Raw genomic sequence first — 13941 nt, forward strand, 5'->3', positions numbered from 1 at the left:
TCGCATTACCCATGCAGACTCTTTTTTGGAGACAATTGGGAGATCCAACAGGGAGAGACACATCTCCATGTTCTGGTTTCTCAAGCAGTGTAGACTCCTCGCCCCCAACATTTCCTCATTCTTTAAGTACTTAGAGACACGCTTTGGTTATAACTTTCTCATGATGAAGAGGTTATCCAAAGTACACTTGCCTTTGAAGCAGTTGGTTGTATGCAATGAGTGGATGGGATGGGCTCTTTCTCGGTCAAGAGCCGGCATAGAGGTTGTGAGAACCATACAAGACTTCACATTTTGGGATGAAGTCAACACTATCAATGATGTGATGAAGCTGATCATGCGCTTGATGCGGATTGCAGATGGACGAGAGCCATGCATTGGCCAGGTTTATGAGGGGGTTGACCGAATGATCGAGAAAATAGGAAAAATGGGCTTGTCTGATGAGAAATATACACATGTTCGAGAATTATGTGAAGCACAGTGGAATGGTTAACATTCTCTCATGCATGCTGCTGTGTATGTCTTGGATTTCGACCTCTGCTGTGTATGTCTTGGATTTCGACCTCCAAGGATGTGGACAAGAGGCCGATGATGAGGTGATGGATGGTTAGGAGACAGTGCTTTCTAGGCAAGTTCGTGATGCAAAAAAACGAAGGTTGGTGAAAGACCAACTTGGATTTTATCGTAGCAAGTTGGGAAGATTTGGATCGGCCGATGCACATAGAGACAGATTTAAGATAGGGGTTGCTTTATGGTGGAAGGATTATGGGGCTCGTACACCAAAGCTTCAATCATTGGCAGTAAGGATATTGTCTCAAGGTGCAAGCTCTTCTCCGATTGAGAAACTATGGAGTGTGTTCGGCCATGTTGCATCCAAGAAGAGAAACAAATTTGGGATAGAACAAGTCAATGCCTTGACTTTTTTAAGTGCTAATTTACGCTTGCTTGGTGATATGGCTTCTCCCAAACCAGATAAGTTTATATTGCTTAATGAGGAGTCCTCGGGTGATGAGGAGACACATGGAGGAGAATAGTAAGTGATCGAGATCCCAAATTCACGTCAAGATTCTGAACTGCATTCTTTGAAGCAGTAGGAGTAGATCCTGGTTAGAATGGGGTTGAAGTTTTGAATACTCCAGATGTTGGTCTTGATGATATGGCTTTCTTGGATGACATAGATGATAGTCTCCTTGAAGGCATCACTGGCAGGCCATGCATGATATCTCCTTACTATTTGCATGTCACCTTGAGGCTTGGACTCTGGACTTGCGTTGTTTCTTCTATCTAGGCCGTGGGTCACATTTTGTGTCTTTTGTCACTTACGTCATATATGATGTGGGCTAATTTATTTTGACTTCTGAGATCTGTTCGTATCCAGCCATGCAAACTATGTGGTGTTGTAACTTGGTTGAACACAATGCTAATCAATACACTTAAATACACTAAGATTTGATGGACACTTGCTCAAATACAAGAAGTAATTTGCTAAATTGACAAGACACACACAATGAGCTGGAACAGCCGACCCCTCCCTCAAATAAAGTATATTGATCTTGGGAGAATCAAGTACATAGTGTCATGGGCATTTCTGACCAAATTTCCATACCAATGCATATGAATACAGTATTGCAAACAAGTGGTTGTCGATGTAGACTTGCAACCCACACTACCCTCTCAAGTGCCCATGTTCCCTACCATCTCCTCTCTATTGTTCCACCAACACATGGTAGCAACAATCTACAAGAGAGCACGTAGGACAAGAGAACACTACACATGGTATGTGATCTTATAATCCGGTTCCTCCCTCGTGCTACATGCTTCCATTTTTAAGCATAATAGCTTACCAATTGCAAGTAGAGTCGATGACAGCGGAAGTCTTCGCCATGGAAGTCCTTGGAGTGATGAGATCTTTGCAAGTCTTGCTTTCTCAAATTTCAGCAATACCCAATCATTATCTAACATCCAATTGCCTTCTATGCTTGTGGCCAGCATTTTTATGCTTGTCTTGTGACCTTGCAATGGCTGTCCACACCTGAGCAGCAAAAACAATATCCAAGTCTCTTACATACTCATCAGCTGCTGCTGCAAATATCTCATCCTTTGTACGAATGGGTGGTAAAACCACCTTACCATAAACAATCTCAAATGGGGCCTTTCCCGTAGATGCATGAACCGTGTTGTTGTATACAAATTCCACAAGCGGTAAGTACTCCCAAGAAGACTTCTGATCCGCCACACAACATTTCAAGAGATCCAACACGGGTGAATTTGCAGCCTCACTTTGCCCATCCGTTTGAGGGTGATAAGCTTATGAGAAGTCCAATTTGGTGCCCATATTATCAAATAAGGCCCGCCAAAAGAGACTTGTTGTCCTGGGATCTCTATCCCCCACAATGGCTGTCCACACCTAAGGCATGGCTTGCCCCTGAACATGCATTGATAGATTTTCAGCCATAGCTTCTCCCTCACGAGCACACTCGAAAGCATGAGTGACATGAGAGAGATGCGGAATACCTGCACCAACAAAAAATTGTAGCCCATGTTGCATGTGTTGTGTATGCACATTTTCAGCCAGCAATGGCATTTGACATACATTTTGACCACTACCATAAACATTGTATCCTTCACGGGCTACAAAAGGTATTCCTGTTTTCATCCCCTTAGACATAAGTTCTTGTTCGAGCACTTGTGGGGATTCCTAGACATGTGGGATGGTTGCCTTTTTTGCATAGGCATCCTCGGTACGAGCCAAGTATGCACGTGCTGCATCCCTCGGTTGCATGTGCAACTCTTGAGCAATCATTGCCATTGCATGATCCATATAAGATTCAGCGTTCTTGGCCTTCAAACGGTCATGTACCAATGGATCCTCGCGGCGGTAGAGATTCAATTCTTCTTGTTGTGCATGGAGAAGAGCCTACATACGAGTAAGTTCAACCCTCAAGACTATGGACTCTTCTTCTTACACCTTCTCTTTGCCACGGGACGGCTGTCCCACATATTCATGTTTCCTATTGTGCACCACATGCGTTTGCTAATCCTGTAAAGCATTGGAGGTATGCATTTCATTGTCCCTGCCTCTTGTGTTAGCATCTCCAACATTCATTGTATGGCTGTCCATAATGTTCTAAGTGTAGAGATAGCTTGTGTTCACGGTGATCACCTCTCACGATAGAAGTGAAAGAGAACCGTATGCTCTGATACCAATTTAACTTGGTTGAACACAATGCTAATCAATACACTTAAATACGCTAAGATTTGATGGACACTTACTCAGATACAAGAGGTAATTTGCTGAATTGACAAGAGACATTTCTGAGACCAGATTTCCATACCAATGCATATGAATATAGTATTGCAAACAAGTGGTGGTTGATGTAGACTTGCAACTCACACTACCCTCTCAAGTGCCCATGTTCCCTACCATCTGCTCTCCATTGTTCCACCAACACATGGTAGCAACAATCTGCAAGAGAGCATGTAGGACAAGAAAACACTACACAGGGTATGTGATCTTGTAATCCGGTTCCTCCCTCCTGCTACTTGCTTCCATTTTTAAGCATAAAAGCTTACCAATTGCAAGTAGAGTTGATGATAGCGAAAATCTCGCGATGGAAGTCCTTGGAGTGATGAGATCTTCGATTTGTTGCATTTCTTCGCGACAAAAATCTTCAAGAGGATAAAGGGAACATTGGGAAAGCTTCCCCTATGAATCAACTTGAGAAAGGAGGGCTAAAATTAGGGTTTTCAGCAAAAAGACCAGAAATTACAGAACTAAAGAGAGTTGTTTTGCTGAATTTCAGTCATTGGGAGTGTGTAGGAGAGTGATTAGCACCCGGAAATACTCTTGGAAGCTTGAGAGACACCTTAGCAAGCTTGGATAAAAAGTGCAAAAAATGCAACCCAACAACCCTCATGAAGGAGGAACCAATCTCTAGAGAGTCCGAGGAGTCAGGTGGTGAGTTACCCAGTGTAGGTGGCAGGCAGGTGCTTTGTGGAGCAAGCTAGAGTGGACAAATGGCTGGTTACTCCCTTTGTACAAAGGGGATTCTGTCCTCAGAACCTGTGTCCACCATGTCTTCGAACGTTACGTGCATGTAAGCCGAAAGACACCTTAGACAATGGTAATAGAGCATGATGCCCCAGTCAGATGGCCCTTGATTAATGTCGAGCTTCAGTTGCTCAACTTCACTGCCATCATAGTGCTCTTTACGGTGATCAATCAGGACCACCAGCAATGTCAAAAATCTAACACTTGCCACGATTGCTGGGTCCGGAATTCGTTGCCATGCTTGTATCCATGTAAGAATTGGTTTCCTTTGCTCTTGTATGTCTAGAAATGTTACTGGCATGAAGATCGGAAAGTTGTAGCAGACATGGGAGTCACGCCGTTTGGCTTCCTGAAACTCCAATGGCGTCCATCTTCTCTTAATTGGCATGTATAATGGGTCAACCCGCTGTGTTGGTGGCGCGTCCATATAGACCTGGCTGTACTCTGGAATTGTTAAGTACTCTTTCCGCCAGTCTGGTTGTATTTCAAAATCCTCTAATTTGGGCTGCGCAACATCTGTGACAATGGTGGCATAGCCGTCCAGGTCGAGCTAAAGTCAATGTCGAGGCACAAGATATCTGATGCCAAGCTCACCACAAAGATGACCCACAAGAGTCTTACATCGGGCTAGTACCAAGATATGAACCAAGTCTCTGTGTTCACAAAAATCTCTTAAGGAACTCGTGGAAGAGATATTGAGAGTGGTATATGAATGTCCAAGACTTTTTCACCAAAAGAGAGGAGGCGGCAGTTCTTCAAAGGGAGACGGCCCTCCAAAGAAGGCAGCTAACAGGTGGTGCTGCTGGTGGTGGTAGACAACAACATACGAGTGGCGGTGGTGGAGCAAACAACAGTGAAATTATGCAAAACAGATGACGGAAATGCCGGTGGAAGTGGCTAAGCAATCGGCGGAAGCGGCTAAGTCACCGGCGGAAGCAGCTCTGGGGTGGGGGCAGGGGTTGGGGCTGGGGCTGGGGCGGTCCAGACGACGGAGGTGGCGCTCGGCAGAATCAGCCTTGCAAAGGTAGCGGTGGCTGAGTTGTAGGCGGGGCAGAGGCTAAGGGTGGAGCACATGATATATGGATGATGTAGAGGGGAGGAGAAGATGATGACAAGGTTCTTGCTCTCCCCAAGGTGATTCTCCACGAGTTCTTCCTCTATGCCTCTCCAAGAGGGTACAAGCTTCTTATATACTAGATGGGGACTCCTGCTTTTTGCCTTGACTTGCTTTTGAATTGCCTCTTTGCTTTTGTTTTATTTTCTTGCTTTTGCTTTTTCTTTATTAAATATCATTAATAATAGCCAAAGTTCTTGATTTGTGCTTTTGCAACTTCAAGGCCTTGCTTTTTGGCCTTGGAGCTGCTTTTTGAAAAAGTAGCTTTTAGCTTTTTGATCTAGGTCGATGTCCTCTTTCCAATGGTGCCCTCAGCTTTTGGTCAACATAGTTTGACTTTTTGCTTTTTCCTGCTTTTTGACCAAGAATGGTGCTTTTTCTTGTGCCAACCTAAGGATCCATGCTCCCGTGTGTCCATCAACCAGTCCATGTCCAGGCATGAGTTCCATTATGTGAAAAGAGCTAGGAGGACCAAATAGTAACAGTACAGTGGCTAGTACAAGGGTTAGTACAACAAGAACAATGGTTGGTACAATAGGTATAGTCCTCAAATCAGTCGATACAACCCTCCATTGAGCTAGTGAAGCATATAAATCAACCGGTACAGGGACGGTGCAGCCAACCCACTATTGAGGGGAGTGGATAAGTGTATAAACTCTCCATAAAGTGTTGTAGACAAGACCTCCATAAATGAAGAGAGAGGGCTTTAATTGATAGATTTGTGGCTCCCATGAGTGAAAATGAAAAAAGAAGACTATGATGACAAGTGGAAAGTGACACAAGAGCTGAAGTGACCAATGTGAGGTCACTTGTCTCACTTTAATCCACTTTCTAACAAGTGTGAGGCCACTTGTCTCACTTTGATCCACTTTCTTGCTGCATGTCCCAATCTAAGAGATGGGTCCTTATCTCTAAAAATATCCCAACCGGTATCCCATTTGTCATAGGTACTTTGGCAACTCTTGGTATTTGCTCAATTCCAGACGTAATGACGCGAATAGAATTTCCATCGGAGTCGGGCCAAAAATAGCAACTCTCCTAAATTTTAGGAGTGTGATCCTTTGTATTCTAAGATAATCCCCCATTCCCAGAGCTTGTACTTTCCAAATATTTAGATGTCCCGGACTCCACTAGACCCCTTTCCGGAAATGTCCAAGAAGATGATAGAGAGATTAAAGCTCTAGAAAGAATGTGTTGCATGACTCAATTATCTTGTTGATTAATTTGTTCAAGCTTACACCAAGTACATGCTTTTATAGGCTAAATGCCTTATCTTTCTCAACACTCTACTCATGTGGTAATGACACTTGGCTAAACCAATGACATCACTGCGTACACACACAAGCACTCTAGTGGCTAGAGAAGGTGGTTCACACACATATACTCACTTTATGAGTGAGTGTTCACACATACATATGACGGATGTTCATAAACAGGATACACATAGATGATGGATTCACACAATACCCAACATTTCCTGTATAGGTTTACTTGCTAAAGCAATTCCTTCCCTCTTTTCAGGGCACCTCAAAGCAAGATAGACCGGACTCAAAACATCTAGACATTCCCCTAATGAAAGAACCAAATATTTGAATCTCTTGGATTTCCCCTGCAAGGTTTCTTCTTGTTCCTTTTTTTTTAATCCTTTAAAAAACTTTCTCGACTTAGCTAAGCCTTGTCCAAAATCAACCTTGCCTTTCTTCATTGTATCATCAAAGTTATCAGCAAGTTTAATAGCTTCTTCCAATAGCTTGGGAGAGGCCACAACCTCCAAATTGTATTCAGGATCAAACCCCATACGGTACCCTGATTTCTGCAAGGCCCACCTATGTGTACCAAGTGGCCCCTCTAGACCTTAGTTTTCACAGCCCCTAGGCACTTCCTCAGGTAATTATGCCTAGCACCCAAACCATGACCACTTGCACACACATTGGCAAGCCATCTAGATTTCCTAATTATGTAACCACCTTCGGCCATAGGGAGATCCGGTCATTACATGGCATGTAACATAGCTTCCACATGTGGCCACTAGAGACACTTTTCACAGAAGCTCCGGTCATTACATGGCATGTAACATAGCTTCCACATGTGGCCACTAGAGACACTTTTCACAGAAGCTCCACGGCCATCTATTAAAGTAAAAATCACTTGGATTGTTACTGCTTCACCGCCTATACTAGATTCTAGAGGAGCTTACTGCTGAAGTTCATGACAAAGAGAAATCGAGGATGCATGGTTATATCTAAGAAGTACTTCCTTACCAAGCACACTGTCTAGGTCTCTAATGGCCCATTGTGATCATGATTTCATCCCCTCTCCTCGACACAAATCTTTTATGTTACATGTAACGTGTTGGATAAAATTAGATGAAATAACCATGTAATAGGAAGAAGGAAGGGGGAAAAGAGGGGGGAAAGGGTCGGAAGAAGGGGGGGGGGGGGGGGGGGGGGGCAGCACGAGAGTGAGCGATAGAGAGAGAAATGAAAGGAAATGTTATATTAACGTCTTCAAAAGGCCAAAGTGACCTATGAGACCAAAGTTACAACCATGTGACATCTGATACACTGTCTGGAAAAGAAAGAAAGAACTGAAGGTAAGTATCTAGCCCTACAATACATCAGTAAGGAGCATCGAGAGAGAGAGAGAGAGAGGAAGTTTCCAACTAACCGCTTGCCATCAGCACCTCTACACGAACTCCTTTTGCTCCACTCGTATGACTAAAATATCAGTCAGCTGTATGTTGCTTGCACTTACTCGTCCCAGAGCCATAGTGTTCAGAACTACGACGGACCATTTTTCTGCATAAAGCACAGAAGTGCTGCTGGCATGACCAACAGAATATGTGGTTGTTGTTGCCCTGCTGCTTTCAGTAAACATAGTAGTCAGAAAATAGCCTTCAAACTGAACTTGATGAAGAAAAGGACCTCCAAAAAAACAAGGAGGAAAGTATACCCCAGAAGGCTCTCTTCTTTACCTTGAAATGTCCCTGCCGACAATTCGGACAAGGCCGCCAATGGAGATCACCCCTTGCTTCAGGACCTGGACCCTGGCCAACATTCATTGCCATCTGCCACCGTTGGATTTCCTCATCATCAAAGAGAACACAACCCTCCCTGGACATCCGTACCATGTTGTTTTTAATATCCACACAACTATAGTTTACTGCAGGTTTTCGAGCAGATAAAAACTTCACAATACCGGAAATGCTCATAGCCTTTGATGGCCTTGTTGCATCGGTAGCAAAAATATTGGCCACAATTCCCACAAGTTACTTTATTACAACCTTCAACCTTGGATATGGCCATTTTGCAAGCAGGGCACTGCTTTGTCTCTTCTTTCATGTATTTCAAGTTCAAGAGCTCATTCAAATAGTCTTGCTCTTTCTTTCTCCTGTCTACCCCACTTTTTGTCCCTCGTTGGCGCTCCTTAAAATCCAACAAGTTTAGACAGATTAGAAGACATGTAAGGTAAAACTTCTTCCACCCTTCCCGCCCCCACCCCCCCCCCTTCTCTCTCTCTCTCTCTCTCTCTCTCTCTCTCTCTCTCTTCACACACACACACACCACGCGAGCCCTCCCGTGAGCTTGTTGAAAGGGGAGAGCAAGGAGATGCAGGCGCGGAAATAGCCCCGCCACCAGCAGATCGACGATCCTCTGCAGCACCTCCACAACATCACCCCCCCCCCCATTGCTCTCTCTCTCTCTCTCTCTCTCTCTCTCTCAACACCGTTGATAGAAAGGCCCTCAATATCAGGCAGCCCACAAGATTGTGTGAAGGAGCGCACAGGGTAAGGCAGTGAAGGCAGCGAGCAGGTGAAGGCAGTATTGTTTGAAGGTGGACAGCATTCGTGCACAGGCAGTCATGGGTATTAGTGTGCAGGTGGCTGACAGGTTCAGCTGTGCTCAGCAGCAGAGTTCGTGAGAAGCACTGCACAGCAGGTTGTTTGGCCCTGGCGGCACAGGTGTGTTCTGTACAGGAGACAAATCAGAGTTTCCATAGAGGTAGATACAGTGGGTGTTGGCTTCTTTGACTTGTCACATTGATTGACAACATGTCTCAATCCCGGGAGGGAGAACAGGATGGTGAAACCATCTTTCACACCCCCACGAAGGCACCAAATGCCTACCGTAGAAGACTGAGGGCAGGGATCATGTCCCCCAGCTCACGAAGGCTTGCAATGATGGCCCGACGAGATGAGGCCCTTTATGAGGAGATACATCTGCACATAAGGACAGAGATGAGCACCATGCGATAGGAGCTTGAAAAGGAATGGACTGGGCAGATGCATGCCCAAAAGAAAGTGATATACGAAACGCTGAAGGAAGAGATATATGGTCAAATTGAAGGGAGCCCAAGTACGGTTTGAGATGGAATTAGCCCAAGCTTTGATGCACACGGAAATGAAAAAAGAGATGCAAAAATGGAAGGATTACATGCTCCGAGAGATTGGCACAATGGTTGCATCGTACGAAGGCACCTTGAAGACATGTATGGCCGATCGCAAAAAAGACATCATAGAAATGCAAAACACTTTGGAATTATGTAAGGCAAAAGTGGTTGCCTTACATAATTATGTAAGGCAAAAGTGGTTGCACGTAAGAAGGAAATGCATTCATGGGCTGAAATTGCCAGTGCCACAAAGAAACAAATTGAGGAAGTAAGCCCATGGATTGAAGCAGTTAAGAAGCAGAAGAATACAACAATCAATAAAGTAGGGGTTATGAATGCTACATTGGAAGAGGAAGCCAAAAGACGAGCACGTGCCTTACATGTATGTGTAGTTGGTTGGGAAAATAAGGGGAATCCCCAAGAGGATGCAAAAGCTCTTGCAACAAAAATGGGAGCCATTAATGTACCCATTGCTGGAGCACGGCGAGTAGGCAGAGATGAAACCAGGGCGAAGATATTGATCATCAGGTTTGGTGACTTGGAGAAGAAAAAGGCCTTCCTCTCCAAAAGGATGGCCCTTAAGGGGGAAAAGATTTATTTGGATGAGGACCTTACACCGGCACAGATAGCACACCGGAAGGAACACATGCTACGTGTGCTTCAAGTAAGGAACGAGGGGAAATGGCGGTATACAAAGATGGCCAAGTCATGGAGACCCATCAATGCACAAACAAGAGGCTTCCTAACATGCAGGGTTATAGATGGGAATCAGTGTTCCGCCCTCAGCCATGCACAATGGGAGGTACCAAAGGATTTGGAGGAGTGGCAGTACTTTTCAGGGAGGAGCTTCGTGACAAAATACATGTGGTACATAGAGATGCACATGCGAGGTACATGTGGGTCCGAGTATGCAGAGAGGACCTCCGCGAGCTATATGTGGCGGTATGCTACTTTCCCCCAGCCAACTCCAGGTTTGCACCATCAAGAGAGTCGCCCTATACGCCACTATATAATGATATCATGAGGTTTGCCAGTATGGGAGACATATTACTATTGAGAGACTTTAATACACGTACAGGCACAGAGTAGACAGAGCTGTATGATACTCATGAGGCTATGTACCGAGAGATCACGGCAGAGGATGTAGGGTTGCAAAGATCAGCACAAGATGAGGGTGAGATTACAAAATATGGCAAGCATTTTCTCACACTCCGGACTGCTCATGGGTTGGTCATATACAATGGCCTATCGAGATGGCAGGGATCAAATGTTCTCACATGCTGGAACTCTATAGGGGGAGCGAGCATAGTGGACTACTTGATGGGATCTCCTTCATTGATACCTGATGTGCGGGATTTCGTGATTTCCAGATGGCCCATTGGCATAGCAGCTAATCATGCATACCTGAGTTTCACACTAGTAGGTAGATCCCCAAGAGATGGGCCAGCCACTTATCTACCTAGGTACCCGAGATATCAGTTTACATGTGGGGTTTACCGAGATGTAGTATCTGATGGCTTGTTTGCTTTAGACCCGCATAGTCCTCTGGACGAGATTATGAGAGGGTTGGCAGGTGTACTACATGCATCCGCCTCATATGCATTTCCCTGCACTATGATCCCTTCCAACACCCCCCCCCCCCCCAAGGCAGCACTGTCCCACAGAAAAGTTGGTATGATGATGAGTGTCGCGGCTCCCCGTGTAATGAAGTCAGCCACCTCATCAATGTATAACCCAAATAGCGTGGGGGAAAGTGGGCATCCTTGCTTCACACCAATGGTGCTAGCATTAGTCTCGGACATACCTCCTGGACATCTGACTCTCCCAAAAACATGCTCATATAATGCATAGATGCCCCATGTCATATCTATTGGTATGCCAAGAGACTGCAAGCGCTGAAAGAGCCTCTCTCGTGGTACTGTGTCAAATGCCTTGCGGAAATGCACAAAGCAGCAATAGAGCTTTCTCTTCCTCACTCTGGCCTTATCAATCATACATCTCAAAGTGAATACATGGTCAGTGGTAGAGAAAGCTCTCCTAAAGCCTGCCTGCCCTGATGAGCGTAAACCTGCTCGCTCAGCATATAAGCTAAGCTCTTGCTCCAACACTGCACCATAGAGTTTGGCCAGCACGTGGCCAACCATAACCGTCCTGTAGTTGCTCGGATCGAGCATATCCCCTGTTTTGTGAATCGGCACAATGGTGTGCATCGTCCACGTCGCAGGCAAACCCTCTACTAGTGCCCTGTTAAACAGGTGTGCAAGAAAAGGAGCCAAAGAATCTACTGCATATATGAGATGCTCACCCTGCTGCTGCAGGCCCATATGGTCGGCGGCCAGTCCATGCTGTAGGCGGCGGATAGCTTCCTGTACCATCGAGTGGGTAAAGAAGCTAGCTGTGGTAGGTCGAGGCTCCTGTGGCTGAGGTATAGGTGGTGGTTGTGGGGCGTGGTCTGCAATAGGTGTCGATGTCCGGGGCTCTTTGAAGTGCCGCCATGAGATAGAGCTATCTCTACTCATGAAGAAATGAAAGATCTCTAGCTCCTGTATCTCTGCGAAGGCCCGCCTTTTGCGGCGAGTTAGTCTCCTCATCTCTCTCCTCGACTCCTGCTCTGTGATGGCTCCCAAGGCTCTCTGTATGCGGAGCCGTGAGTATAGGACTCTGCACTCGTCATCATACCATCTGTTCTGGGACATAGTCCCAGATCTCACAGGCTCTCCTGAGTGGACACGATGTGGGAAGCTCTGTAGTGCAGCCGTGTGTAGGAGTGATGCCAGTTGGGCTGTAATGGTATTCATAGGTGCCAGGGGATCCATGAGTAGGAGCCCATCCTCTACTCTGCCAGTGTATATGTCTGCCATGTCATGTGTGAAGTAGATGGTAGTGTGGCGTCGGTATGTGGGGGGCTGGTGATACTGGTGATCCGGCTAGTGAAAATGCCAAGTATGTATGATCTGCCCCAATAGGACGAGGTGGAATGGAGAATGAGGTGTCTCCTCCTCCTGTGGCATGTCCTCTGTAATGACATAGGAGGATCCTGATGGAGGAAAGTAACATAGAGCTATGTATATAACCCTGTCCTGTGAGAGCTGTAAGCTGATCCACATGTATCTGGCCTCTGGGTCCTGTGCTACCACTCTCAGTCTCCCCTATAGCTCCCGTTTGAATAGAACTACTACTCTCCCCAACCCTCTCGAGGTACCCTGGCGTGTGGTCCTCCTGTATGCTGACTCCCACTGGAATCCCTCTACTCGAGGTAGCCCTCTCTCTAGGCTCTGATGTGTCTCTGTCAGAAGTATGATGTCTCTCGCCACCATAACATGCTCCAGTCGTCCAGGCTGCACCCATAGTGAACCATTACAGTTCCATACTGCCATGTGTATCTCTGTCAGTGGCCTGGTCTGTGTCCCATAGGCCCCAAACCGCTAATCCATGGGCTGGCTATCAATGATGACCCGACCATCTCGATAGAAGGCCTTCTTGCCTGCGTGTAAGACTCGTGGCATGCAAGCTCTCCTATGCTCAAGCTGCATCCTCGTGAGATCATCATCCAAGAAAATAGGAGCTCCCTCTAAACCTCGTAGTATGACCCTCTTCCTCATGAAGGTGACGCTCTCCGTCTCTCCTGCAAACTGTAGGATGAGGGCTCGCTTGCGTGTTGAGTCTTTCCCGGCTCTCCATGCTTTGGTGAAGGGGAGAGGGTGCTCTTCCCTGTAGCCGAGCTTCATGCATAGAAGCTGTCCATCTTTCGAGAGAGAGAGAGAGTGTGTTATTAACGTCTACGGAAGACCCCCAGGGCCTATGAGACTCCTAGATGATGCTGAGTAGAAAATACTAGAAAACGTATATCAAGTAGATCCACGTATGCTGATCAGTTGAAGTGCTACCCTCTCCTTAGATCAAATATCTCTGCCATGGGGCTATCTAGAATGGAGAGGTCGTAGAAGCGAGGTAGGCGCCTCCAATGCCGAGCAATAATGGCTCTGATCAGGCGATGATGAGGATGTCGTGGTCAGGATCCTAGTGGGCGTGGGCGTGGCCGACGAGCGCACGACACAAGATGACTGCTCTATCAATGGTGACTCCCTGGGAGCGTGGCTGACGAGCGCACGACATAAGATGACTGCTCTATCAATGGTGACTCCCTGGGAGCGTGGCCGGTGTCGTGATGTCCACTTTGACGATATCCATCCTAATCACGTGGTTCTGTTCTGAGCGGGTGAGATCCAAAGATGGACAATCCAAGCTGTACTGAAAGGGTGGGAGTGCCTCTATCCGCAAAGCATGTAGGTCAAAACATGATCTCATCTGAGCATGACAGCAATGAGTATCTCCATCCTCTGCCAACTATATGGATGAGGTCAATACCAATCGGGAGTACCTCTGTAAA

General features: G+C 46.2%; 1 protein-coding gene across 1 annotated transcript in view; it reads right to left on the reverse strand.

The window, feature by feature from the left end:
• LOC147613246 (uncharacterized) overlaps positions 1–13941 on the reverse strand; it is a 90954-nt gene that overhangs the window by 15469 nt on the left and 61544 nt on the right. Inside the window, exons 5-7 of the mRNA XM_086782519.1 lie at positions 8361–8587; positions 8137–8275; positions 7830–8022 (exon numbers count right to left, since the gene is read on the reverse strand). Of these exons, the coding sequence (XP_086638645.1) occupies positions 7888–8022; positions 8137–8275; positions 8361–8587 (501 nt within the window). The 3' untranslated portion in view covers positions 7830–7887. The remainder of the gene's footprint in view (positions 1–7829; positions 8023–8136; positions 8276–8360; positions 8588–13941) is intronic.

This window comes from Cibotium barometz, chromosome 44 (genome assembly GCF_041138505.1).
Source record: "Cibotium barometz isolate CiBa-2024 chromosome 44, ASM4113850v1, whole genome shotgun sequence".
Lineage (NCBI taxonomy): Eukaryota > Viridiplantae > Streptophyta > Polypodiopsida > Cyatheales > Cibotiaceae > Cibotium > Cibotium barometz.